General features: G+C 40.1%; 2 protein-coding genes across 2 annotated transcripts; one reads left to right on the top strand and one right to left on the bottom strand.

Moving 5' to 3' along the window:
• The first annotated feature begins 781 nt into the window (after positions 1 to 781).
• LOC4335338 (uncharacterized) lies at positions 782 to 14,640 on the top strand. Its single transcript, XM_015781151.1, has 17 exons — positions 782 to 1,164; positions 2,375 to 2,425; positions 2,772 to 2,858; positions 4,847 to 4,958; positions 5,650 to 5,695; positions 5,972 to 6,043; positions 8,668 to 8,730; positions 8,826 to 8,980; positions 9,091 to 9,155; positions 10,433 to 10,583; positions 11,018 to 11,123; positions 11,228 to 11,363; positions 12,098 to 12,162; positions 12,791 to 12,976; positions 13,086 to 13,158; positions 14,124 to 14,210; positions 14,283 to 14,640. The coding sequence occupies exons 1-16, from the start codon at positions 957 to 959 to the stop codon at positions 14,189 to 14,191; spliced, it is 1,644 nt and encodes a 547-aa protein (XP_015636637.1). The 5' UTR covers positions 782 to 956; the 3' UTR covers positions 14,192 to 14,210; positions 14,283 to 14,640.
• A 3,537-nt stretch (positions 14,641 to 18,177) lies between these two features.
• LOC4335339 (ER membrane protein complex subunit 8/9 homolog) lies at positions 18,178 to 22,390 on the bottom strand. The gene is made up of 4 exons (XM_015778042.3): positions 21,881 to 22,390; positions 21,713 to 21,772; positions 19,549 to 19,715; positions 18,178 to 18,416 (listed from the first exon to the last, which is right to left on the bottom strand). The coding sequence occupies exons 1-4, from the start codon at positions 22,250 to 22,252 to the stop codon at positions 18,386 to 18,388; spliced, it is 630 nt and encodes a 209-aa protein (XP_015633528.1). The 5' UTR covers positions 22,253 to 22,390; the 3' UTR covers positions 18,178 to 18,385.
• Between the last annotated feature and the right edge of the window lie 5,379 nt (positions 22,391 to 27,769).

The following is a 27,769-nucleotide window of genomic DNA, read 5'->3' on the forward strand; positions in this document are numbered from 1 at the left end:
ACAACAGCGGGGACCGGCACATAATTAACTGAAAGCGCAGGTTTTTTTTTTTTGCAAAAATTGCTAACGTGGCGCTCCTAATCTTCCAGCGATCCCATGGCTTTTAAGTAAACCTATATGCCACTCTCTATTTTTAAATATTAATGTTTAGACATAACATTTGACCATTTGATTTATTAAGAATAGTGCAAATATGAAAAAATACAAGTAATTAAAACGCTGTTGATAAAAATGTCACAACAACAAAAAGTAATGATATTTACATGCTACCTCTACTTTTTAAATAGATGCCACCACTGACTTTTAGAATAAGTCACTCTTAAAGTTTCGTTAATTCTAAAACATCACGATAAAAATATTATTTGTATAAATTTTTGAATAGAACAAATGGTCAAACGTGATATTAAAGATTAACGGCGTCATCTATTAAAAATTAGAAGAGTATTTCTTTAATAAGATGAATGCTCTACATTTTAACACAGGAATAGTATATAGTACTTTGTACACAAGGAGCCATGAAAATGTGTTTTCACCGAGTATAAAAAAAAGCATAGCACGAATCTGAAGAAACTTCTTACAGCTGAAAAATTGACTGACTTGATAGAAAGAAGGATGTGTCGAAATAAATGTACCGTTGAGAATGGAGTAGTGAGCTTCATGGGCTGACATGGCCCAGTGACGATACCACGGGCCCAGGCGGAACTGAGCCACTGGACTACTGGAGCCGAAAGCAAGGAGTCCTTGCAGCTTAAAGCAGCCGCCGCCTTCTCTCTCCTCCCCCATCATCCCAGCCATCCAGCCACAGCATCGTCGCCCACTCTCCACCGAGAGAAGTCCAAATCCTGGACGCTCCGCGAAAACCCTAGGAACAGCACGCACGCTGTCCCCAAGCACCACCAGCGCCTCCACGCCACGCGCTTGCCTTTGCCTTTGCTCCAGCTCGCGAGACGCCGGGGATGGAGCACGACGCGCACGCCCCGCCGCCTGCCGCGCAGGAGCTCGGCGACGCCTCCGCCTCCGCCTCCGTCGTCGACGACTGGGCGCGCGACGAGGACACCGAGCCGATGGCCGTGGATCCCCACCACGCCGCCGCCGCCGCCGCCACCGCCACTGAGGACGGCGAGGGCGTGGCGGATGCCGCTCCTCCCGCGGCCCCGGCTGAAGGTTCCTCCTCATCCTTCCTCCTCTTCTCTCTCCCCCCCCTTTCCCCACTTTGTGCGTGTCCCGCTGTGCTGGCTGTTATGTGGCTTCTGCACTTAGATCTGAGCTCGTTCCTCGCCGATCTGTGGCATGGACGCCTTTGATTGCGTCCTCGTGTAGGTTTAGGAGGGTCAGCAACGTTTATGTGGCGGATAAGGGCGTTTAGGACGATATAGTGGCGGTTTCTGCAGATTCAGCTGGGGTTTAGAAGAAGAGCAACAAGAAATTGAGTCACTAGATCTATCGTGCTTCGTGCTAGCCACTCCAGCTGACAGTTACGTGCATAACTAGAATATGCAATGTTTTGGTCCTCTGCCAGTTAGATGATTATCTGAGGCCTAAGAGAAGTGTTATGGAGCTGATTGTACTTTTGTGGGTTTTGTCATTGTCCAGATTCCATGTCCTGCACCTGAAACACATAAATTACTTTACCATGTGCTTGGTTAGTCTACACGTATGGCTTTGATGTTTCATGACATTATTAAATGGGTAATCCCTTGTTAATTAGATTACCTGGATGGCAAATAGGGGCATATCTGCACATATGATGAGTTTGGTACCTTTCATGGCCTTCTAGCTTTCCATAGAATGGAGTTTTATGGTATTGGAATCCAAGCGTATGTCGGCCTTTGTTATATAGTTTCTTGTAGAAAAACATTTCTAAAAAAGAACAGAAAATGTATAAGAACTTCTATTATGCTCATTTCAAGGAGCCCAACAATATATCCAACTGACCTTTCTCAAATTTTTCTTCCTGTGCCAGCCCAATGTCTGGCTTGGTTAAACTGCTATGCCCATTTCAATGAACCCAACAATATATCCAACTGACCATATTTTGTTTCTCTCTCTGAATTATGGCATGAGCTGAGAAAATCTAGAATGTTCATATTTATGTATTTGTTTTGTAACTAGTAGTTAGGATGACGTCCATGTGAGTTTATTTTCTTTGGAATTTTTCTACCTTTTTCTTTTCATAGTTACTCCCTCTGTCCCAAAATACAGTAACCTAGTACTAGGAATCTGTAGTACTAGGTGGTCTCTAATCTATTACTAAGGTTGCTATATTTTGGGACGGAGGGAGTATCTCTTTATTTTGGAAGAGGCTATTGTTTATTTGCCCCATTGAAGTTCTTGGTCACTATGGACTAACCTGTGGTTTGAACTGTCCTGTCAGATGTTACAGAAATTCAATCATCACTACAGTCCTTGGAGTTGAAGACGAATGGTATGTGTGATATCCTTGTTCAAGCTGTTGTTGTAGTTACTGTTACCTAGCACTTGAATAAGAAATTTGCATCCTTTGGTTAATTTTTTTTTGCTCAGTTTGTTTCAAATTGGCAAAGGGCTATCTGTTTTCTCCATGTAATAAAAACATTCTACCTGTAAGTAGTTAGCGGATTCAATTCCCCATCTCACTATTGTGTTAATCTAGATTATGGTCTTCATGTAAAGGTAGTACTAAGTTTAATGAACAAAACTTCCTCTGGACCCTAATGGCCCAGATAGTTTCCTGTTTGATTTTTTTTTATTTCTTCCTCTTGGCATGAAATACAACTTTTCTATTGGTCCAGCTGCTGCACATGAGGATGCTCAAGAGGTAGTAGAGGAGGAAAAGGAAACAAAGCGGCATTTGAATGTGGTTTTCATTGGTCATGTTGGTAGGTTATTTACTTACGTGCCTTGTATTCAATTTTCTTTGTCAGTGTTAGACAGATATGTTCATAGAAAATTTATTAATTGTTGTCTTATTTATCTGTGTCAAGTGTGTCTATCAGAGCATGTTTTGACATAACATTGAGGATCTATTATCTCAGGGTCATACAACATCCATGATATTGATTGTAATGTTACTATGCTTAGACCCAGGAAATTATTTGGCTATGCCAATTTCCACCTTCAGGTTTATCTCTGATGTATTGTCTTCAAAATATGGTGTGATGTCATGTGCACCCCATTAGGGCCCAAAGAGCAGTCAACCTCTGTTTGGCTGGTGGTACTGCGTGAACATTACTCACATGGTTGCTGTTAACATATTTGGAGTAGAGAGATTTATTAGTTAGCTCTTTCCTTCATGTCAGGGATAGGTTTCTTAATAGTCAAGTTAGTCCATCTATACTACAAGAATTGGGATTGTATTGTATTCATTAAGCAAGAAATAAACAAGAGTCTTTAGTCTTCCTCTTTTCTCTTGCGTCGTGGCGCGGCTGCCTCAATGGCACCGTCGCATTACTTGGGTCTAGGGACCCCTCGAATAGGCCTAAAAGGCCCATATCCCCAACCATTCCCATAACATGTGAATTGCCATATACTTCCTCTGTTTCACAATGTAAGTCATTCTAGCATTTCTCACATTCATATTGATGTTAATGAATCTAAATAGATATATATGTCTAGATTCATTAACATCAATATGAATGTGGGAAATGCTAGAATGACTTACATTGTGAAACGGAGGGAGTAAGTTTCAAGTAATAAAACAAAAAATGTTGGCGCAAAATAGATGTCTCATGTCGTAGTATTCAAATCTAAATTTGTTCTACATAGTGAAAAACATAATAGGCGAACCCTGCTGAAATGGAACTATAGAAAGAGGAAAGGTTAAGGTATTGTACTGAAGTTCATTAAGAATTTAGAATTAATTCTTTTTGGAATGATTCTGTAAATGTCAAGGCTTTTTGAACTGTATTTCTGGAGAGAATACACAAGAAATGCCTTTGCTTATATCCTATTAGGCTAATACATTTCATTAATACGTGTGGGTGATGATTACAACCAACTATAAAAACACCACCACCACCACCACCACACACGCACAGACACACACACACCCCATCACCACCACCAAAAAGCAATGCAGCCTGGTAATGTGTTTTTCATGATTTTGGCATTGAGATAATATGTTTTTTTACTCATACGTAACATGTTTGGCTAGCTGGGTACTGTTTACTGTGTAATTTGGCCAGGTGATGAATTTGGTTGGCCAGATTATTGCGGTTGACAGCTACTAGGGTTTTGATTACGATGATTAGGATACCAACATTTGCAAAAGGCAGAGTTGAGACCAGAGTTGAGACCAGGTTTTGATTATGATGAACAATAGTTTGAGTTGGGCATATGTGTATTTAGATAGTAATTTTTCGCACTGGGGGGGGGGTGGTGGGGTGGGGGTGCATAAAGTAGACTTTACTATGGAATTTATAGAAGAGAAGAATTTCAAAAGATTTACAGTTAAAAAGGTGTTTGTGGTTGTACCATACTCATACTAACTATACCAACCACTGTTCTACTTGTTTTTTTGTGGGATATTTGATGACATTGTGTATGAATTCTTTTGTTTGCAGTAATTTTTTCTTCTAAAAACTACTTTGTTATTTTAATTAAAATCAGTTTACTATTGGACATCCATTTTAGACAACTTTCGTGTGCCATATGTTGTTTGTCTATTAGAAAACAATTGATTGAGCTTGTTAAATCTGCTTACTTAGCTTGTGGCTTCAAAATATGTTGCATGTTTTTCTTTTTTACATATTTTTGTTGCTTGTTGAATAGTCATATAGTACAGTTACAGAAGCTTATTGCTAACAATGTGTTGATTCTCTAGATCTGTTGCTTCTCCTATTTTATTTTTGTTGTTTCATATTCCCAGATGCTGGAAAATCAACTGCCGGAGGGCAAATACTTTTCTTGAGTGGTCAAGTCGATGACAGGACCATCCAGAAGTATGAAAAAGAAGCAAAAGATAAAAGCCGAGAAAGCTGGTGGGTACTTCTATCGTTTCCTTCTTCCAGACGGATAAACCAGATGCCTTTTTTCGAACTCACGGCTTATATTCTTTTGCTTGATTTTCCATATGAATAAAGCAAAGTTTGAGTTGACCCTGCATTAACTAGTCTAGCGTTTGCTATAGTTGCAATTAATTCTGTCATTGTTCTTGCTTTGATTAAAGGGAAAGAAAAAGTTTACATTGGAACTGCTATTAGAAAGTAGCTACAAACTTACAAGTGTTTGAGCAATAACTGTCTAGTACAGAAGATTCATAGTGTCAGACTGGCGGTAGAGGAAATATCTACGAACTACTCCCTCCGTCCCAAAATCTAGCAACCTAGGATGTGTCCTAGGATGGACATACCATATGTCCATAGGTTGCTACATTTTGGGATGGAGGTAGTATATCTTCTTTTTGCTATATTATTGTTGAAGGATATCTCAAATACAAGGGCTTTAATTTGTTTGTTGGTTAGGACACACTATATGATATGATTGAGTGACTAAAGGATGTTACCGAGTTAAGAGTTTAGTATTAAATTCGCACCTGTTTTATAAGTTGAACTCCTAAAAACTATCAACAAGCTTAGACACCTGAAACACTGTCTTTTCCTGTACTTTTTGTAAAGTTTTTTTTTTTTTCGATACTGCTTGACATTATAACCTGATCTGAAATACTTGCAGGTACATGGCTTACATTATGGACACAAATGAGGAAGAGCGGCTAAAGGTATCGCTTCCATATAGGTGGCATGCTTCATCTATATTGTGTTTAGTTGTACAAAATTAGTGGCATGCTCTTGAAATACCTCATCAAGGGATAATTCGTTTATATGACTTTGTTAGTCTAGAATAACCTGATGCATACTTCAATCTGTACACTCTAGACAACAAAATAATATTTCATTCTCCTAGGTGACAGATCTTTTGAAGGTGCTTTTGTATTATGAATTTATGATGATGCTGATTTTTACTGTACTTTGATCTTGTTTCTGTGTTTTTTTAGGGGAAAACTGTTGAAGTTGGTAGAGCCCACTTTGAGACAGAAACTACAAGATTCACTATTTTGGATGCACCGGTATTTCTCTTTCACTGTATTACTGTTATAGTGGTACTTTTCTTTCAGATTGTCTTTGAATACTTAAAACAAAGAGTTTGTGTGTTCTATTTACCCTTCATACTCGCCAAAAATCTTATGTAGATTGTACTATGTAGACGTCGGTTATTTTTAAAGGATTTGGATTTGCATCCTCTCCTTGTGTATATGCAGGTTACTGATCTAATGTGACTTGTTTATCCAATGTTTTAGATACGATCATAATATGTTTTACATTTTTTTAATTCAAAACTTATGTTATATTTATTTGATATCCATCAAGGGCATGGGTTTCCTTGTAGTTGTTAGGTTGTTTATTCTTTTTCATATTGTGTTATGCTTTTCCTGATATAGTGTATAAGAGAATTGTTGTGTACTTGTCTGGAACTCTAGTTTGGACTGTACAAACACTTAGCTATTTATGTATTCCGGTAAAATTTTTCGTCCGTCGTAAAAAAAAAAGTGTCCGTCGCTCTCACGTCATCCAAGTCTGCACCAAATCGGGTCTGTTGTCCGTGAAAATTTTCATCCGTAAATCCGATTGAAATCCAATCGGACAATCCAAAGAAAGAGAAAAGGAACGGGGAAAATAATAATAAGTGCAAAAATCTTATCTTAATCCCGTGGGAAGCTGTTCACGCCGTCGGTCGCGGAGGGGGGAGGACGCCGCCGCCGCTCGCGGGCGCCAATGCCATCGGATCCTCCTGGAGGAAGCCGACGCCGTCGCTCGCGGCGGGGGAAGGCCGCCGCCTCGACTCGCGCGCCGCCGCCGCCGCCGCCGCCGCTGCTGCTCGTCGCCGGGAGAGAGGATCGGGATAGAGAACGGGAGAATCGAGGGTTAGGGTTAGGGCTTCCCCGGCCGTCCGCGTCTTCAACGGTGCGGAGGCGATCCAAGCCGTCCATCAGATCGGACGGGTCAGATCGCCTGCGCGTCGGGCCGCCTCCATTGCCGGGCCGCCAACACTTAATGCCGAGGGCAGGCCGGCTGGTCCAACACAACACAATAAGAGGATGAGTTGGGGGAGGCAAATTAGACTTATTTTGCGGGCTGACATAGTAATTGACTGAAAATGGCCCATAGAGAAATTGGTGATGGAATAAGCCTTGTGGTCTTTGGTCCTTGTGGTCCCTCTCTTGTTTTTAGGTTGTTTTTCCCTTTTAGGACAGCATCCTTTCAGTTTTGCTTTTAGCATCTCTAGGACAGCATCTAGGACCATCACCTTTATGCTTTATTCAGTTTGGATGCTCTCTAGGACAGCATTGCGTTCAAATTTTTAGACTAGTGTGGGCAGCAATTAGCTTGCAGCCATCCAGCCAGCTATGGCTATATATATGTATCCAACCTCCCTCGGGAAGGTATGGCTTTTGAGTTTGTGAATGAAGAAAACCAGAAAATTGCCCCACTCTGAGTGCCATCCTATTCTCAATGAGAGTAACCATTGAAGTTCTAACAATTGGGATTTTTATTTACATTTTTATTTAAATAAATGTTGAAATGATGTTTGTATTATCAAAATTAGCAATTAAGCTCCGAAAATTCCAACAAAATTTCAAATAGTGTTATTAATCATGGTTAATTTAATAAAAAAATAAATCTAACTATATCATATTATTTCACTGAGCGGGTGGGGAAATGCTCATGGTGGTAGAGAAGGGGAATAAATTTAGGGTTAGGTATAGATTCAATTCATTGTTTATGTCAAGAACTATCTCATATAACTCCCATGGAACTAGAAAATAACTCTAATCATTATCATTACATTAGTTTTTTTCCCGTTGCAACGCACGGGCATTTTTTCTAGTTATGACTAAATTGCTTAAGGAAACTTCCTAAGTGCTCGTGGTTCTCCTTGAATAATTTTGCTAGATGCTATTATACCTGATAAAAATAATTATTAAATAGGATTGTCTTGTGCTCAAACTTGCAATACTCTGGGGATTGTAGTTGTGGACCACGAGATGTCCCCTGTACCTGATACCCAGATGCCATGTTGGTAACTTTGCTGTTTGGCGTACAGGTGAAGATGAAGGTTATATCCTGCTTTAGTTTTGCTTAATCACTAAAGAAAGAAGTATGAGGGCATGAGGCATATATAGCCGGCCAAATAATGAAATAAACCAAATCTGGAAAGACAATCTCAGGTTCTCAGCTAAGAAATAAACAATAAACAGATTTAGCTTAAATAGAACTGAAGTCTCTTGTCTCTTTACCTATTCTGATGCAGCCCCTGCATAATGAACTGGACCTCCCTTGGTCTCACACCAGTAATAAGTAATTTGCCACATAATATCTTGTCATTTCATGGGCTTTAATTGATGCAATAGACTCATGTGATGATACCATGTTCTAGACAAAATATCCAAGTATGCCCCCGTTTAGACCAAAATCTAACCATCCAAATTCCTAACTAAGATCAGTAAAAAGCTTTTAGAAGTTGTCAAATGACACATCCAAATTCCATCAATTCCAATAATGTGAAATTATTGTTTTTGATCAAGTGTCTTGCTGTCTTGTCATCTCTTGTGATGATGCTTCTTTCTTTTTGATGAACTGTACTTTTGTATCTTTTATGCTATTTGTTTACTTTCGTGGTTTAAATTTGCAGGGTCATAAAAGTTATGTTCCAAATATGATAAGTGGTGCATCTCAAGCAGACATCGGTGTTCTGGTAGCTATATGACCTGGGGCTTCTGTTCTTTCTGCTAAACTTCTGCTTTCCTTTTATTCCTCTGGTAATGATTACATTTCCTTTTCTTTTTATAGGTTATATCTGCCCGAAAAGGTGAATTTGAAACTGGTTACGAAAAAGGAGGACAGACTCGTGAACATGTACTGCTTGCAAAAACTTTAGGTGTTGCTAAGTTGATAGTTGTCATCAATAAGATGGATGAACCAACTGTAAAATGGTCTAAAGAAAGGTATGCTTGATAAGACATTCTCATTTCATTGTATTCAACAATTCAGAGGATTTTAATACTAAATACTGGGTATCCTGGAAGAAAATAATCAAATTTACTATTTGGTATAGGTATGATGAAATTGAGTCAAAGATGGTTCCTTTTCTCAGATCTTCAGGGTACAATGTCAAAAAAGGTATTGTTCTTATTAGATGTTACTTCATAAACTGATTACTATAAACACTCATTTCAAGTTGAAGCCATTGTTTTGATGTGACAATTGAAAACTGAAATTTGGGTGGAGATATATAGCAATCGTTTTACTCCCTCTAGGTTGATAATACTTGTTGTATAGCAAACAATAAGATCTGAGTGGAGATATATAGCCATCGTTTTAGTCAATATGAAGAGAAGTACCATAAAAAATATATAGCATTCGAATCAAAGAAGTAGCTGAGTACAACCCAAAGCCAAATCAAAGGAGATCACATAAGCAAGAAATTGGAAGTGAAGAGTCAGTTCAGAGAGCAGCTCCAATACCTGCAGAGCTTGCAGAGGATCTCAGCGAGGAGCCTCCCACCATCCGCACCCTGACTGCCAGGATTCCAAGAACAAGGGTAGTGCATTGACAATGACCACAGGCTGGCATGGTGCTTGGCAATGGTGTTGATCCAAGAGCAAGGGGGAAGCATCAGGGAGGAGAACAGGGGCTGTGAGGAAAACAAGACCAGCCTGAAGAGCCAGAGATTCTGTCTGATTTCTGTTTTATCCTGAAGAACTGTCTCTAATAGTCCACCCTCTTAGAATCATGTGTTCCAAATTCCATACTTGGCCAACTACCCTAAATACTAGAACCTGACATGCCCAAAACCTAGGATCAAACGGCGCCACAGAGGTTTTTGTCATTTGGCAAACTACTTCTCTTCTAATTTAAGTTGCAAACAATAATAATAAAGGATGGAACAACTGTGGGTGATATGCCAGTGGCATAACATATTTTATCTAACCTTAATTTGATGTGTGAAAAAACTACTCCCTCCGTCCCAAAATATAGCAACTTTTGGCTATATATCTGGATATAGGTTTGGCTATGTACTCCCTCCGTTTCAGGTTATAAGAAGTTTTGACTTTAGTCAAAGTCAAACTGCTTTAACTTTGACCAAGTTTGTAGAGAAAAAGTAGTAACATTTTCAACCCAAGGCAAATTTATTATGAAAATATATTCAATTATTGATTTGATAAAACTAATTTAGTATTATAAATATTACTATATTTGTCCATAAACTTAGTCAAACTTAGAACAGTTTGACTTTGACCAAAGTCAAAACGTCTTATAACCTGAAACGGAGGGACAGAGGGAATATAATAATTAGTATGTACGTTAACTAAAAGATAAGTACAATGCAGCGCATCATAGCAACTGCAAAAACTGAGCCTGTATGGTATTTCTTACTGTTCCCTTTTTGTTATCAGATGTTCACTTTTTGCCAATATCTGGTCTTTTGGGAAGCAATATGAAGACCAGGATGGATAAAAGCATTTGTAGTTGGTGGGATGGTCCATGTCTTTTTGAAGTCCTGGATTGTATTGAAGTTCCTTTGCGTGACCCCAAAGGTCCAGTCAGGTACACTATGCATTTTAAACTGTACATTATGTTCTCTTTTTTCAACAGTCAATAAAATTTTGAATATGACAAGTTCTCCAATATTATATTTAATGTTAAACGTGCAGTTTGCGTTATATAGCTTAACTCTGGTCTTTTCTGATAGTTTTGTCCAAGTACATGAAGCTTTGTGAAATTTACTCATAATGATAAATTTAAATACTAATATGTATAGATTTTGTTTTTCACATTGTAGCATTAATTACTTGACAATGTATAGATTTTGTTTTTCACATTGTAGCATTAATTACTTGACAATGTATAGATTTTGTTTTTCACATTGCTTGAATGAACTATTTCACACACTATATTTTCCTATTATTTTCTGTTCGTATTTCTGTGCACTAACTCAGATGCTAGATGGAACCTTTACAGTATATGCATTAATAATGCAGGATGCCAATAATTGATAAGTATAAAGATATGGGCACTGTAGTGATGGGAAAAATAGAATCTGGGACCATCAGAGAGGGTGACAGTTTGTTGGTCATGCCAAACAAGGTATTTCGTTTTTTGTTTTTTTTTCTCTAATGTAACACTCATGGTGTACTTGGGTGCCCTTTAGAGTCTAAATTCACTTCTGGTGCAATGTCTTGTTTTAACAGACTAACGTGAAAGTCATTGGCATAAGTTTGGATGAGCACAAGGTACGCCGTGCTGGACCCGCTGAGAATGTCCGTGTCAAATTGTCTGGGATTGAAGACGAGGATATTATGGCTGGTTTTGTGCTCTCAAGCATTGGTAAGTATTTTCTTCTAGAGAAGTAATGTAGAGTATTTTCCTATCAGGTTTTTCTACTAGGTATCCTCTAGAACATTTAAATATGACATTCTGTTTTCGTTTTAATGTTTGCTTAGTTCTTATATTAAACAATATAGTAATTTAAGCCAGGTTTGGATAGGTTCAAACCTAAAATTGATTTTGACTGTTTTTATGTTGCGCAATAATGGAATTGAAAGGGTAGTGTATCTGGTTAGATTTATATTACAATTATATAGAAACCCCATGGTGCTATGTGACAGTTGCATGAGAAAATGGTGCACATGAGCAGAAAGGTGGATTTGCCATAGCTAGACTGGCTAGAACTAATTAAATTGAGTATGGCTTAATGAGAGGATATAGACAATTTGTACCTTTGATCAATCATCCAATGGCTAGAAACGATTGAGATGATTGTTGTTTCATTGTAGAGGACAGACAATTTGCCAGATCAATCAACCAAAGGCTAGGAGTAATTGAGATGATGAGCTTTGTGATTGATAATTAACATTATTAAGGGGATAATAATATGATTAACTACCGGCACAATATTTTGAAGTGTGGATATTTGTTATAATCTATTGTATGCTGTCCATCTCAATACATCTGTTACGCTGTTATAATTTGCTTTTGCATACATTTGTGGAAGATGTTTAGTTGTGGATACTTTCCTAATTTGCATTTTGTTCTGATTCTAATAATGTATATCCATTCAGGTAATCCTGTTGGTGCTGTCACTGAATTTAATGCTCAGTTGCAGATTCTAGAGTTGCTTGACAATGTAAGTGTCTTTTGATTGTTCTGTTACATGCATATAGTAAACTACTTAATGCTTATCGTGGTTGCTAGAACAGTACGCAGTTTCTGGTTTGCACTGTAAACTGGAATATGCATACAAATTTAATGTACCTGACTGGTACTTCTGTTGGAATTTAATGTATCGCAAATCATATGCTCTTTATTTGATCTGAAAACAGATCTTTTAAAGTAAAATTTAACCTGGCAATCTCTGTTCAATTTGAATCTTGCTTGTTTCAAGTACTAATACTCGGAACGTATTTTATTATACGTGTGATATCTCCTTCTATTCATGTCATATTTTAGCTTTTCACCAATATTTGAGCTCTACTACCTCTATCAGAAAATATAAGAACATTTGGGGTTGGACACGGGTATTAAGAAATGTGTAATTAAATGGGGGAAGGTTGTGATTGGTTGAAAAGAGTGTAGATTGAGAAGATATATTTTGGTACAAATTTTGAATGCTGGAAGTAGATATATTTTGGGATGGAGTACTACAACTTTGTAGATTCATGGCAGCTCTTTTTTCTCCCACTGTTGATTGCATTTAATTAGCATCATTATTTCTCTCTATGTTCATAATAATTTACTTATTTTGCTGGTGCTAGGCTATTTTCACAGCTGGCTACAAGGCAGTGTTGCATATCCACTCTGTTGTTGAAGAGTGTGAGATTGTTGATCTTATAGAGGAAATTGATATGAAGAAAAAGAAAGAAGCTGATCCAAAGAAGAAAAAACCAAAGCGGAAGCCTCTTTTTGTGAAGAATGGTGCGGTTGTAGTTTGCCGCATTCAGGTATTCTCATAAATTTCACTGGTACAAGTTATTTTTTTGCAAAAGCACTAATACACGTTTGTAACTAGTTATTGAGGATTCAACTAATTCTAAAGTGTTCTGCAATTAGGTGAATAATTTGATTTGTATAGAGAACTTCTCTGATTTTCCTCAGCTTGGAAGGTTTACACTTCGAACAGAAGGCAAGTATACATGCATTGAAATACATTAGGTTTCCGATTTTTTTATGAATAAAGAATAGTGTGCTATGCATCAAAATGAACCAAGTCAGCTACTGCTGTCCTTTTGTTTATTGTTGCATATATTCCATTTGCTTCCATTTCTTAAGGAATGTGTCCACTACCATGTACTCCCTCCAGTAAAAAAAAAAAGAGGTTTAGGTTTGCGTGTAGTCAGACTTATGTTTTGACTGCAAATATCCCTATAAATGTTTTGGTGAAGTCCCTTTTTGTCTCTGCTAACTCTGCTTGAAGTCCATGTTTCCTGGAAATGAAAACCAATTAATTTTCACCCACAACTTCCTAATCTGGAAAAGCACCCCCTACCCATTTCAATGGTCTGTTTTTGTTCCCATGGTTCTTTCCACTGATGTGGAATGCAATTAGACATGTTTCAATGTTGTGTGTGGCTTTTAGCTCAACAAAACTTGTTGACAGCAGTCCAGTCAGCAAAATATCGGAGCACTCTGAACCTGAACCACTTTGGATTTTGGAAGTATTTACATTAGATTTTTGAAAATGTTGTTAACTTGACTTGAAAAAAGTGCTTTCATCATAATGTATTATGTTAACTATCGGTAAAAGTTGCATTTTGGAAACTATGTTCAAAATGTCGCTGACTGGCTCTGTTGTTATTTTTCTTAGTACTCCCTCCGTTTCATATTATAAGACTTTCTAGCATTGTCCACATTCATATATGTATAGAATCATTAACATATATATGAATGTGGACAATGCTAGAAAGTCTTATTCATATATATATTAATGAATCTATACATATGTATATGTCTAGATTTATTAATATCTATATGAATGTGGGCAATGCTAGAAAGTCTTATAATATGAAATGGAGGAAGTAATTTGTTTTCTATTTCTAGTAATTAGACTTATCAAATCATATGCTGACCATTGATTACTGATCATTTCAGGTAAGACGGTGGCTGTAGGGAAGGTTGTTGCTATTCCACCAGCTGGCAGCCCAACATTTTCAGCTTAAGTCAATTTTGAACAGGATGGTGAGTAGTTTTCTAATCCTGAGTTGTTTGCAAAATGGAAAGTACATACTTTTTAACTGTCTTTCATGACAGGATGTCTCTTGAGAGCTTCTGGAAGCAATGACATTGCTTGAGCATACATTTTTTCCGGCCCGGCTTGAAAATCATCAATCATTTAGGCATAGCTGTTATTATTAAGATGGGTTGCATAATTTATAGCTCTTGTTACATGTTTGTGAGGTTGTAAAATCAGTATGGGTATATCCCTGCCCTAACCTTCCAATTTGAATACCAGTGTTGCAAAGGTTTTTCGTGTGCACAATCCTTTGCCCCTCCCGGGCATCCGAACAAACAAAATTTTGATATGCCCACCTGAACCATTTTGGTTCTTGTATGTTTTCGAGGTGCCACCTGGTGGTATTTTATTATACGCAGCACTGTTTATCACTAATTTGTATGAACATGGTTGTCAACTGGAAGCACATAGGTAGTGACTGGTGACTGTCAAATCTTTTCTCGAAACGGTATAGGTTTTGACATTAGTCCTTGGAGCCGATCTAATATATTTTACCTTTCTTTTTTTTTTAATTACACCGAGCTTGGCACTAGTAGCTTGCCAAACAATTAACATTTATCCTAAAATATAATAAATTATCCACCTACATTCCTTTCTCATATAATAGTTATCTATAAACATATACTATGCTATTAATATCTGGTCTCATCAGTCATACATGCATTGTAGCCCGCTGCTCTTCCCTCTCATCTTTTATCTTCTCGAAATATGTTTATAGATTGTTTATAGTCTACCTATTGTACCTGCTCTTAATACATGTGCTTAGGCCAAGAATTTTTTTTATATTTTAGGACGGAGGTAGTATCATTTTCGTTGATGCTTACCTTTGAAGATGATTTTCGTTGATGCTTACCTTTGAAGATGCAAATCTGATGAGGACATCTCTTCCTCTGCTACGCCCATGCAACTTGGTTTCATAGTTTGACAAGATGAACCAATGATCTGTTTGGTTAATCCCTCCTTCAAGGGAATTGAGGAGATTTAGAAGAAATTAAGGGAATAGGTGTAGAAGTAAATCACCCCCGAACCATTTTTCATGGAGATTAACCGAATGATCCCTGTATTCAATCCCACCGCTAAGATGCTCAGTTGACTCCTTATAGATGGTTTTGGTTTCACTTGAGACTTCTAACAACTCCATTCCAAATTTTAGTTGTATCTGCTATTCAAATTTTAATGGCAGAACTAACAGAGGCAGCTATAATATGGGTAGGGTTGGAGGTAGGGTAGGGTTGGAGGTAGTATATGAGCTACTTATGTTCTTTTAAATGTGGTATTTCTTTGCTGATTTTTTCGGCAGAGCCTTGGCTTGTCGTATCTGTCTGAATTTTATATTTTCGGATGTGAAAAGAAGTATAAATATCCTCATATACCAAACATTCGCTAATTAATATTGCGTCTTCGAAATTGTAACCTTCCCATGGCATATAAGTTGCTAATACGTTTTTTTTCCTAAAGTAGACCCCTTCGCTAAAATTTGTCCTTTTTTAATGGATTTACCCCGTGTAACCTAAGGTTTTTGGTGTATACTGGTATTTTTGTTAGAGCGCCGCTAGGTAACTGAAGGAATATACTTATAGTCTTCCCACTACTTGATAAAAAGGATCTTGTGACTATTAGTAGAAATGATCTTTCCCTTGCAGTCGACTATGCAAAATAAGTACATTTTTCAGTCAAGTCAACTTTAAGCCGTAGGTCTTGCAATTGAGTCATATTCGGCTGATCCATGTCTCTCACGCATTGTAGCTAATAAATAGACAACCGTTGTCGCGTTTAGTGTTTAGTTTTTTTTATTAGCTTGCTACTTTGTAGTTTTGCCTCTAGATTGGTTTGTGAAATCGAGATTGTGTATTTAATTGCTTTGCAATAACAATAAGGCTCCCATCGGATGGCCTAATCAGCCAAAGAAAAAGCCAAATTTTAAATTTTCAAACTTAATTTTGAGATATTTTTAACGTAGTTTCTTTTTCAGCATTGGCTTTTAAGTTATTAAGAACATATATATAAAAGTTTTACTATTAATTTTTATTCCCTAATAAGTTGTTTTGACTTATTAGGGAAAAAGCCAAACGATGAGGCCGTAAGACTTCGTCGATTATGCGGAAATGTGGTTGATAGTGGCATGATGTCGGACACATCTTTTCGAAGGAAATGATCAGTTGATAGGAAAGCCTCAAAATGTTCACTCCGATTCAATCGAACCTAAGATCCAGTTATTGACATCAATTTCCATGTTTAATGTTGTTGGGTTGTATTAACATTGGTAACGATTGCCCTTCATGAACCTCTTTTTTCCTATAAATAATGTTACAGTAAAGTGCATCGTTGGTGTCTAAACTTACCCGCCTTTGTCATCTAGGTTCCTAAACTTTTAAAATACATTTTCAGGTTTCGAACTTGTTAAGTGTATCATTCCTATTCCAAATTACCATGACCCTCCCCCCCCGGGACCGGGATCCTACATATGGCTCTTAACATGCCATGCCACATGAACAATAAAAGTGATATACCACATGTATATTCCGATCCTTAAATTTTGAGTAAATTTCATAAAACTACATTTACTTTGCATAATCTATCACAAAACTACAGATTTAAGAACTTGTTTCACAAAACTACGGATTTAGTGTCTTCGTTTATCACAAAACTACAAGTACTTTGCACAATATATCACAAAACTACATATTTAAGAACTTGTTTCACACAACTACGGATTTAGTGTCTTCCTTTGTCACAAAACTACAGGTTTAGTGTTTTCTTTATCATAAAACTACAAGTTTTACCATTGTTAAAATATGCAGTTTTGTGATAAATGAAGACACTAAATGTATAGTTCTATGATAAACGAATATACCAAATGTGTAGTTCTGTGATAAATGAATACACTAAATCTATAGTTTTATGAAACAAGTACTTAAATATGTAGTTTTGTGATAGATTGTAAGTATCTATAGTTTTGTGATAAACAGAGACAAAAAATCTGTAGTTCTATAAAACAAGCTCTTAAATCTGTAGTTTTGTGATAAATTATGTAAAATACCTGTAGTTTTGTGAAATTTACTCTTAAATTTTCTTTTTTCTTTTTTTCCTTTTCTTCTTACCTTTTTGTTGGAGGAGCAGTCCTCCAATAGCGGGGAAGTGCAAACCCCTCCCCTAGTGAAGATTCGACTAAGGGAAGTGCGGTTACCTGATGAAATCAACCAAAAATTATCCCAAGACACAAGGAACATGCAAATTATACGAGTTTAGGCCACCCGTAGATGTAACACCCTACTTTTGTGTGGTTTTCTTTTTCTCGATGTTACTTGGATCAGGAAAAGTACAAGGTTGGTAACTCGAGTCCCCTGCCCTGCCATGTGGACATTTTCAATCACTACTTAATCAATGTTTTTTTTCTATTTAACGAGAATATAACCTTGGCTTCCCGGAAAAAGGGTACCCTGGTTCCTATTTCACTAACACTTTTCCATCTCTTTTTTTTTCTCACGAACAAGAAAGAGCTCTTTTTTTTTCTCACGAACAAGAAAGAGGAATAGAAGAAAATTGGAGAAAAAGAGATAAAGAAAATGAGTCAGTGCCACCACGTAAGATCTCAAAAGGGGTAATTTAAGATTGGAATTACACAAAGTTAGGAAACCTAAAAATAGATGAAGTTTAGGGACCGGTAGGACACTTTACTCAATAATGTAGTAAGAACTTCAGATCATAAGCAAATAAGCTAACGCGGCTAAGGAATGCGACACTAGCAGCTTGCAATATTTCCGATACGCATTAGACAAATACAACGCGTGAATCCTAACGTGTTCAGGCAGTAATATTTATAATCTGAATTATACATGGAGAAATAATGCACGTCTTACCTGTTGTAGAACCAGAATGTTCCGATACCAATTTTCCAAGAGAGATAAGAGGGAAGAAATGGCATGAACGCCAGTAATCTTAATGCAGATCTAAGCATTTTCACATGCTACAGTTTGTTACAAAAATTACTTGTCCATATTTAAGTACAAACCCTGTCAAATAACTCGTCTAGCTATAGAGAGAACCGCAATAATCTGGTGAGACGAGCCTCAACATATTGGTACCAACAAGTATAAAAATATCAAAGCACATAATTATTTCAAGCAAGTAGCCCTGGGTTCAACCAATCTCTGCAAAAATAAAGTGTGGAATAATGTAAGCAAACCAGAGAATAGAAAGGAAAACATTTAATAAATAAACTAGCCTAGATCCCATGCGTTGCAACGGAAAACAAATTGAGTTTCTAGCTTATTAAATCAATTAACAAGAACTTATTTAGTTCAAGTAATACTATGATTTTTCTTATTGAACAAGTAGGTGATTTTGAAATTTAGGGGAGACGATAATGAAATAGGGGAATAATATAGATTGTGGGGCCCATATGTCAGTGGTAAGGGGTATGGGAATGGATATCACCACTAGTAACACTTTTTATAGATATTGTAATATCATGGTCTACGATACACGGATACGGCCATCTTAGTCGCGTATTTGTGTCGGACACGCGAATGGACACGGATACGTGTCTGACACGCCCGGATACGTGTCAAGTACGTATCAGGCATTTCCATGACTTTCAGATAAATAAATTAATTCTGGATATGTCTTCGATACGATCTTGACACTTGCCCGATACGTTCGAACCCTCAAACCGCGTGGGGCCGTGTGGGGTATCGACCCAGCCCATCTGGTTTGTCGCCTCCATCTGTTCCCGACGCGCCTCACGCGAGTCACGAGCTCCAGCGCTGTCATCATTGGCTCACGGCCAGGTAGCTTTGAATTGTCTGATGGTGCAGCAACATGAAAACTTGCACTTTTTTTTTGGTAAAAACTTGCACTTATTTATAATCTATGTTTTCCCTCTGTTGTTTGTAACTTTAGTGGTTGATGCTACTACAAATCTACAATTACAAGCATGATGTATCAATTTACTAGTCTTTTAGTTATATACGCTTATTTCTTCTTAAATATTATTGACAGCTAGAAGCAATATAAGTCTAACCACTCCAAAAACTTTACTTACCAGAGAATTAGAGAAGATTCGCTACATTAGAATCACCAATCAGCTATATCAATACTATTTTTCAGTTTATTAATTTTCTGTATTCTTTATTTTTCATATATATTAACGTATCCCCGTATCCTCATTTTTTAGAAAATGCCGTATCCCCGTGTCGCCGTATCGCGTATACGTGTCCGTATCCCCGTATCTGGGTAACATAGATCATGGTATGTGTTTAAGGTGTTGAGTTTTCAACTTACTTGCTAATATCATCGAGGTGGTCATCGAAATCAACAACTTGCTGCCATTTCTTCGTTGTAACATGATCGGCTAAGACCATATTGGTTGATGGTTCTTTTAAAGTCAGCTGACTACTTCCATCTGATCCAGCCTGACGCCAGCTTTTTGATGAATCCCTAGTGTATAGCTGCAAGTTCAATTAAAGCATGTTATGCAATCTAAACGCCCCAAAATGCAATTTTACCATGAAAGATCTAATATTGTCAGAGCTGTGTATGACAAGATGATATGTATAACAAGTTTCAGGAAAGATCTAAGGACAACAAGTTTCATTCTTTCAATAGCACATAACACAAGATGCTATATGTATGATAATACTGTGGTAACAGTGTCTTTCATCTTTAAAGCTCCATGTGTTGTCTTATTGATTATGAGACTCATAAATAGTCATTCTGCAAATCACACATAATGGCTTGCTTATCTTGTTTGATCTACTCTAATGTTCTGATAAGGGCCACCACTGTGCCCTCGCTGTAATCTCCCTTGTTCGAGACTCTGTGTTGTTTTTGTGCTGTAGCACATTTTAAGCAAACTGAACTAAATTTCAATTTATACATTGGCATAAATAATTTTAATCCATTTTCTCTATTCTATCCAAGGTTACACAATCAACAAGTTTACTTTTACCATAGTTCCAATAACAATGTCAGTGCTTGGTAAGCACGACAAAAAGGATCAAATATTTTGCAAATGTGACCAGACATATCGTATTAGTTAAGACAATATGTCTATGCTATATAAAGTGGTACGGGAAAAATGATGACATGATCAGCCCGTGAACTATGGGATTGGCCGAGTCTACCTGCCTGTAAATTCAAAACCATCTAAATGAACCTCCTCCTCTCCTCTATCTGTCTAAAGCTTGAGAACTCCATTGCTGAGATAAGTACTAAATATGGCCTGCCAATTAAAAGTTCAGTGTTGGATGGCTGGACAAGGCCCTGGACCTCATCGCCTGGATGCCATGGTGTGGAACAAGGGCCAGGAGGGTGTGCCCTGAACGAAGAGAGGAAAGGAACAAGGGCCTGGATGCCATGGACTATTTTCTTTCTTGATCTCCAATTAACATGTGTCATAACAAACCAAACCAGTGAGTTGAAAATAACAAGGACTAATAGAAAATAGATCATATGCTATTCTACTTCTCCTGGGGAAGTCTTGATTCTTATCTGAACTTGGCTTGGCATCTCGATACTCTGTGCTGGATGCGGTGGCCGCACTGGACATCGAGGCCAGCAAGGCCGCCTTGCGCTTATGCCGATGGTACAGTCCTACCGTATCATCCTCCAACAATGACCGTGCTTTTCCAGTTAGGTGTATTGTAGATGCTACCTCGAATTTGCCCCACAAAATTTATTGGATGAGCAAAAGCTATCATTTTTTCAGTGGTCTTTATCAAATATTTTAGAGAAACAGATTGTGTTTGTCGAATGGTTGAACCAGATGATTTTCTGTACTGCAAGATGGTCCTTTGTATGTTCCGTCACTTCTGTTGTGATCAGTTTCTCTGATGTTCTCGACCAATATCCTTTCATAACATTGCCTTGTTTTCAGAGTGGATTTGTTTGTCTTACTTTTTGCAGATATCACTGTGCAAACTAATGTTTGGCAGTTGAATTTTCTCAAAAGATCAAGAGGATTTTCATGATTTATTCAAATTAAATGCTACTTTTGTTGCATAAGCTGATTTTCCAAGGGATGTGTTCTACTATGATGCAGGTGGAGTGCCTGACATACTGCTCCCTCCAAGCCAGCCAAATCCTGTCCTTAATCTTTTATTGTAATGAGCTACGAGGTAGTCAAGCTGGATTCAACTAGGTTCAATTTGAAAATAGTCAATTGATCTAAGCTGCGCCATGCAATAGTCCAATATATAAAGTAACAAGGGGAGCTTTCCAGGTTTAAAATTCTTTTAGACCTCTACTAATCTAAACAACACAAACTTACAAAGAATTTAAGTATTTAACTTTAACAATGAGCTCTAGAACAAAACCGTGTAGATAGTGAATGTTTGCGTCAATTTGACAATTGACAACTTTTAATTATTAACACATAGATGTATAAAGATTACCACACAACAAACTAAGTTCTCTGCTTGGAGTGAACAAAGATTGGGACGATTACCTGAACGACTGGCTCGCGACTCTTCCCCTTGACTGCCTCCTCCAGCTTCTTGTTATCAAGCTAATTCAATTAATCAAATACAGAAGAAAACTAGTCAGCAGTTGAGCAGCAGGCGAGAGATCTCCGACCCAAACCGCGCCCAGATCGGGGAGGCGGCAACGCACTGACCAGGAGTACGGCGGCGCGGGGGAAGTTGCGGAAGACGTGGTCCCCGACGCGCTTGGCGACGGGCGGGAGGTCGGCGTCGTCGCGGCGCGCGTTGGCGTGGTAGTAGCCGACGACCGCGAGGCCCTGCGCGGCGAAGTGGTCCTCGACGAGCGTGAGCGCGAGCTCGAGGGTGGGGAGCAGCGGGAGGTGGTGCGGGTGGTGGGAGAGCGGCACGGCGTCGGCGATGGAGACGACGGCGGCGGGGGAGGCGGCCCCGTCGAGGAGGCGGCCGACGAGGAGGCCGTTGACGGCGGCGGCGGGGTGCTTGAGGGCGTGCAGCGCGAGCTTGACGTACGCCACCTGCGCCACCTCGTACTTGCACTCCGCTCCCATCGCGATCCGCTCCTACGGCGACTGCCGCTTCCGCTACCGCCGCCGCGCCTGCTTCCGATCGGAGAAGAGAGGAAGAGGAAGGCTGCTCTGCTCCTTGGACTGTTCGCTCCAAAGCGTGTGAGATCTGATTTGGGGTTCGGGAGGATCGGGGTATCTGATCGGTCTTGGATTGGAAGGTTGTGTAGGTTGCTTCTGGCCGTCCGATTGGAGATCGTGGTCACGTTAATATATATACAGTACCTCGCTGTGTTAAGGGGTAGATTTTTTTTTCTTTTTCAAAAACAGACTACTTACTCCGTTTACTTAAAAATAATATACTACATATAACTACTACTAATAATAATAACTACTTAAAAATATTAGTATTTTTTTTGTTTGTCACATCTGTCTTTCGTCCATCAACCAAGTCGTCCGATTCACAGTCCATAGTTCAGATCTGTGGTAAAATATTGTTCGTAACTGCATTTTTCCAAAAGGAAAAGGCTATACGTACTAACTTTTTCTTACTAAATTCTTACTAACACTGATGTGTCATGTTATGAGTACATCTAGATTTGTTTTAACTTTCATCTACTTAAATCAAACGGTTGAGATGATTGTTAGTAAAAGTTTAGTAAGAAAAATTTAGTACGTGTAGCATTGCTCTTTCCAAAAAGAAGTCCATCTTATGCCAAACCACGCCTAACAAGTCATTCAATTTTTATCTGCAACCATCCTATTATGTTTAAAAATACCTAAAATCTAATCAGAGAAACCTCTCACGATAGCATTGTCGCTTGACACACTGCTCCATGTTAACTAATCAGTGAGGCCTACTGAGTCATTACTCTATTGAAAATATACTACTAGCCCATCAAGCAAATAGGAACCACGTATGCTTCAAATAAAAATTTCTTTTAAACTACTTATCCGATCTACTTATCCGATCTATGATCCGATTATACGATCCGATTACACCATTATGTTCGTAAACAATTAAATCTTTATAACAAGATCTTACATGATTATATTTTGATAAAAAAATTACAAATTACTTTTTAATATATCTAAATTATTTTTAGATTTCACTAAATTACTTATTAGACGTATCAATAAAGTCTAAAAGTAATTTACATATATTATAAAAGTAACTTAAAACAAAAGGTACAACATTAGAAGTAAATTTGTTGTAGGGATAAAAATATGACTCTATCTAGAAATTAAATTTAATCAGTACATATCAGCATAAGTATGTTTAATAATTTTTAAAAGTAACTTCAATGTTAATTGGATGTAATTTTTGCATGGTTCAGAAGTAACTTTATATAAATCTGTTTTATGCACATGTTTTTTTTCCCTTTCACTTTTGTTTTTTCATGTAGTATGAGAAAAGAAGATAAAACCTTTGATGAATTTAAAGTCCATAAATTATAGAATTGACTAAACACTATAATAAAAAAATAATCGACTTAGAGCATTATGAATATATAAGAAGTAATTTAGTCAAATCTAAAAGTAATATATATATATATATATGATAAAAGTAACTTACGTATATAATAAAAGTAATTTACTAATATAAATATTTTTTTCATCGTAGTATAATCATGTAAGATCTTGTTTCAAAGATTTAATTGCAATGAATATAATGGTGTAATCGGATGATAGATCGAATAATTAATTTGAAAGAAAACTCTGTAAGAAGGGGAAAAAATGCATGCATGTGTACTGACTCCTCCACAGCGCACGGAAGGAGTACGGTTCTATTTATGCTCGCTTCCCCTCTTCCCCCGCAAAGTCTATTTTCCCTCCATACATCTCCTCTCTCCCTCTCTCCGACAAGTGGGACCCTCGGCTGCACCTGTCATCCCTAACCTCCAGCCACCCGCCGGCAACCGCCATTGCCGCCCACTCCGCCGCCAAATCCGTGCCTTCCACCCCACGCCCTCGCTTCTACTCGCTGCCCACTACTCCACCTCTTCCTCCACTTTTCCCCAAATTTCGCCACTGGATGGAGCTCTCCCGCTGCCACGTCGCCACCCCACGTTGCCGGCCGATTCTGCCCACCACGGCCATGATCTCCAACCTCGCCGAGCTATAAAAACCCTTCCCATAGCCTCCTCCCTCTTTTCCCCTCTTTTCCCCGAGCTCCCGCGCCCCGCCCGCTCACCCCCGCGCTACTCCCTCTCGCCGCCGCTTGCCGACATGCTCCGGTCGCACGCCACTGCCGCTAGAGCCACCGCCTGAAAGCCGCTCCCACTCTGCCACAAGGGCAAGCTCGGCCCCCACTTCTCATCCACAAATCGCCACCCAAACCCCGTCCTCTCCACGTGAGGTGATGTAACGACCCGCGTCTCCCAGGTCGGGCCCGCTTACATCTGGCAGCTTTCATAGGTCATAGACTGCCCTCACAGACCAACACAAGTCTTTTCTTCACACTTTGTCCTTACTCGTGCGCACCCGGGAAGAATTTCCCGGTCGGTCACCCATCCCAAATTGCTCCAGGCCAAGCACGCTTAACCCTGGAGTTCTTTGGAAATCGGCTTCGAGAAAAGAAGTTGCAATTTGTTGATATGAGTATTCTATTAATCCTATTAAGCATTAGGCCGGGATGTTACACCCTCACACCCTTAAGAGAGATCGACGCCCCCATCTTGGCCACGTCCGTGTGTCCAGTGCCAGGAACGTCCCCTCTTGGCCACGTCCGTGTGTCCAGTGGCAGCGCACGTGCCATGCTGTGTGACCACTCTGGGTCCACACCAGCCATGCGCACCATGCCTGCGCAACTACGACATACGCGCCCGTGAGGCGTCGATCAACCCCAGGCCAGGAACGTCCCCTCTTGGCCACGTCCGTGTGTCCAGTGCCAGCGCATGTGCCATGCTGTGTGACCACTCCGGGTCCACACCAGCCATGCGCACCATGCCTGCGCAACCGGCGTCGATCAACCCCAGGCCAGGAACGTCCCCTCTTGGCCACGTCCGTGTGTCCAGTGCCAGCGCATGTGCCATGCTGTGTGACCACTCCGGGTCCACACCAGCCATGCGCACCATGCCTGCGTAACCGGCGTCGATCAACCCCAGGCCAGGAACGTCCCCTCTTGGCCACGTCCGTGTGTCCAGTGCCAGCGCATGTGCCATGCTGTGTAACCACTCCGGGTCCACACCAGCCATGCGCACCATACCTGCGCAACCGTGAAACCGCGAGAGTCGACTCTGATACCATTTTGTAACGACCCGTCTCTTCCAGGCTAGGCCCGCAGGCCGCTGATACCATTTTGTAACGACCCGTCTCTTCCAGGCTAGGCCCGCAGGCCGGGCCCGCTTACATCTGGCAGCTTTCATAGGTCATAGACTATCCTCACAGACCAACACAAGTCTTTTCTACACACTTTGTCCTCACTCGTGCGCACCCGGGAAATTCCTCACCCCCTTAAGAGAGATCGACGCCCCCGTCAATCAACCCCAGGCCAGGAACGTCCCCTCTTGGCCACGCCCGTGTGTCCAGTGCCAGTGCATGTGCCATGCCATGTGACCACTCCGGGTCCACACCAGCCATGCGCACCTGTGAAACCGCGAGAGTCGGCTCTGATACCAGTCGGCTCTGATACCATTTTGTAACGGTACATCTCTCTTTCTAGACACTTTGTCCTCACTCATGCACACCCAGGAAGAATTTCCGGGTCGGTCACCCATCCCAAATTGCTCCAGGCCAAGCACGCTTAACCTTGGAGTTCTTTGGAAATCGGCTTCCGGAAAAGAAGTTGCAACTTGTTGATATGAGTATTCTATTAATCCTATTAAGCCCTAGGCCGGGATGTTACAGGTGAGCTCCACCATCTCTCCCTTCACCTCGCACCCTCCTAACCCCATCCCCTCCACGTGAGGTGAGCTCCACCATCTCCCCTTCTCCGGCCAGCGATTCCCACCGTCTCGATCCACTTCTCACCATCTCGAGCCACCTCTTCCCCAGGTTGTGGCCGAGCCCGTCTGCCTCTTCCCGAGCGGTGCCCATCGCTGGAGCACCGCCGCCTCCCTCCCCGTTGTTGTCTCGCCGCCGTGCCCTTTGGCGAGCACCCCTCTCCCTTCCCTGCCGCGTCCCGTGTGCATCGCCGCATCCTGCACCGCTACCGCTCACCGCCGGTGGCCTTCAGGCCCGACGCATCGCCCCTGTGCTGCCGCATGCTTGGCCGGCCGGTGAGCAACCTCCCTCTCACCTCGACCGTCCGATCTGCCCCGGCACGGATCTGGGCCGTCCGTGCCTCCGCCGACGTGATCGTCATGTTGGTGCCGCGTTGGCGCCACGTATGCAACACGTGGTGCACCAGCCCGTGCCTCCGTGGACTCGGTCCATGGTAGACCGAAGCCTTTGAGTCACCGACAGGTGGGTTCCATTTGCCGGTGCCACCTATCCGCTCGGCTGACGTCATAACATATTAATTGCGCAATAAATCAAGTAATAATTCTAGAAACTCTTTTAAATGGCTCAAAACTTCTAAAATTCATAACTAATTCATACGAACTCCAAATTGAGCCATTCAACTTGCAAAATTCATCTAAAACTGAGCTCTACGTGTTTGTTTACTTTTCATATACTGTTTACTTGGTTTTTATTAAAGTTTTTCCTCATTTTGCGAGCTAGCATGTAGATTTCGTCGTTTTGGAAGATTGCGGTCGCGAGGAAAGAGTTCGGAAGATTGTTTGAAGAAGCAAGGCAAGTCATACATTCTCCTTTAGCATATTGAGCCTACTTTATAAATGTTTTATTGTTTGCAAATAAAATTGCATGTCTTGCTAATTACATGGGATTATGAGATTACCTATCTGCTCGCTTGTGCCATGTTTACTTGACATCCGTCCTTTGTTAAACCTGGGTGATAATTTGACTAGCTTGTACTACTTATGTTGACCTAGCTAGAATTATTTATGCTTAGCCATGCTTATTTACCACTAGCTCACATAATGGGATAATTACATTATTAGACACTTAGTATCATGACGAGCTGCGTGCTCGAGACATCCGGCCTTGTTTCATTGGTCGTAATTATCCAATTAAACTGCGACTGAACGGTGGGATGTGGGTGCATGGTTTTGCTAGTCGCACCCATGGCAATTAAGGACTGGTTCGTGGGAACCCTGAAAGACTTGCATCGCTTATCATAAGTGGGAATGGGTAACTTCTTGACTTGTAGTATAGCTCAACCCTTTCCTAGGCACCAGTGGTGAGGGTGGGCGTGATGGAGTTGGGTCGGCCGGGGTGTCTAATTGTCCAGCTTTCAAATTCACTGCAGCGCACGGGGGGACTACCCACTTCCGGTTTAGGGGTGGGGGTGAAATGTCACACCCAGAAATTCTCGAACCAAAATTTCTAAGCTGAATGTGCATTAAATCCCTGTCCAGGACCAGCCAGGGTACACAAACGACAATTGTTGACATACAGACCCACGTCTTACAAAAATATAAAAGATTACAAATGCAGCGGGAAAGATAAAAGCGAGCTAAACCGGGAAGCTTGACTTCAGCAGCGGGCGACTCCACT

This window comes from Oryza sativa, chromosome 4 (genome assembly GCF_034140825.1).
Source record: "Oryza sativa Japonica Group chromosome 4, ASM3414082v1".
In the NCBI taxonomy this organism is placed as follows: Eukaryota; Viridiplantae; Streptophyta; class Magnoliopsida; order Poales; family Poaceae; genus Oryza; species Oryza sativa.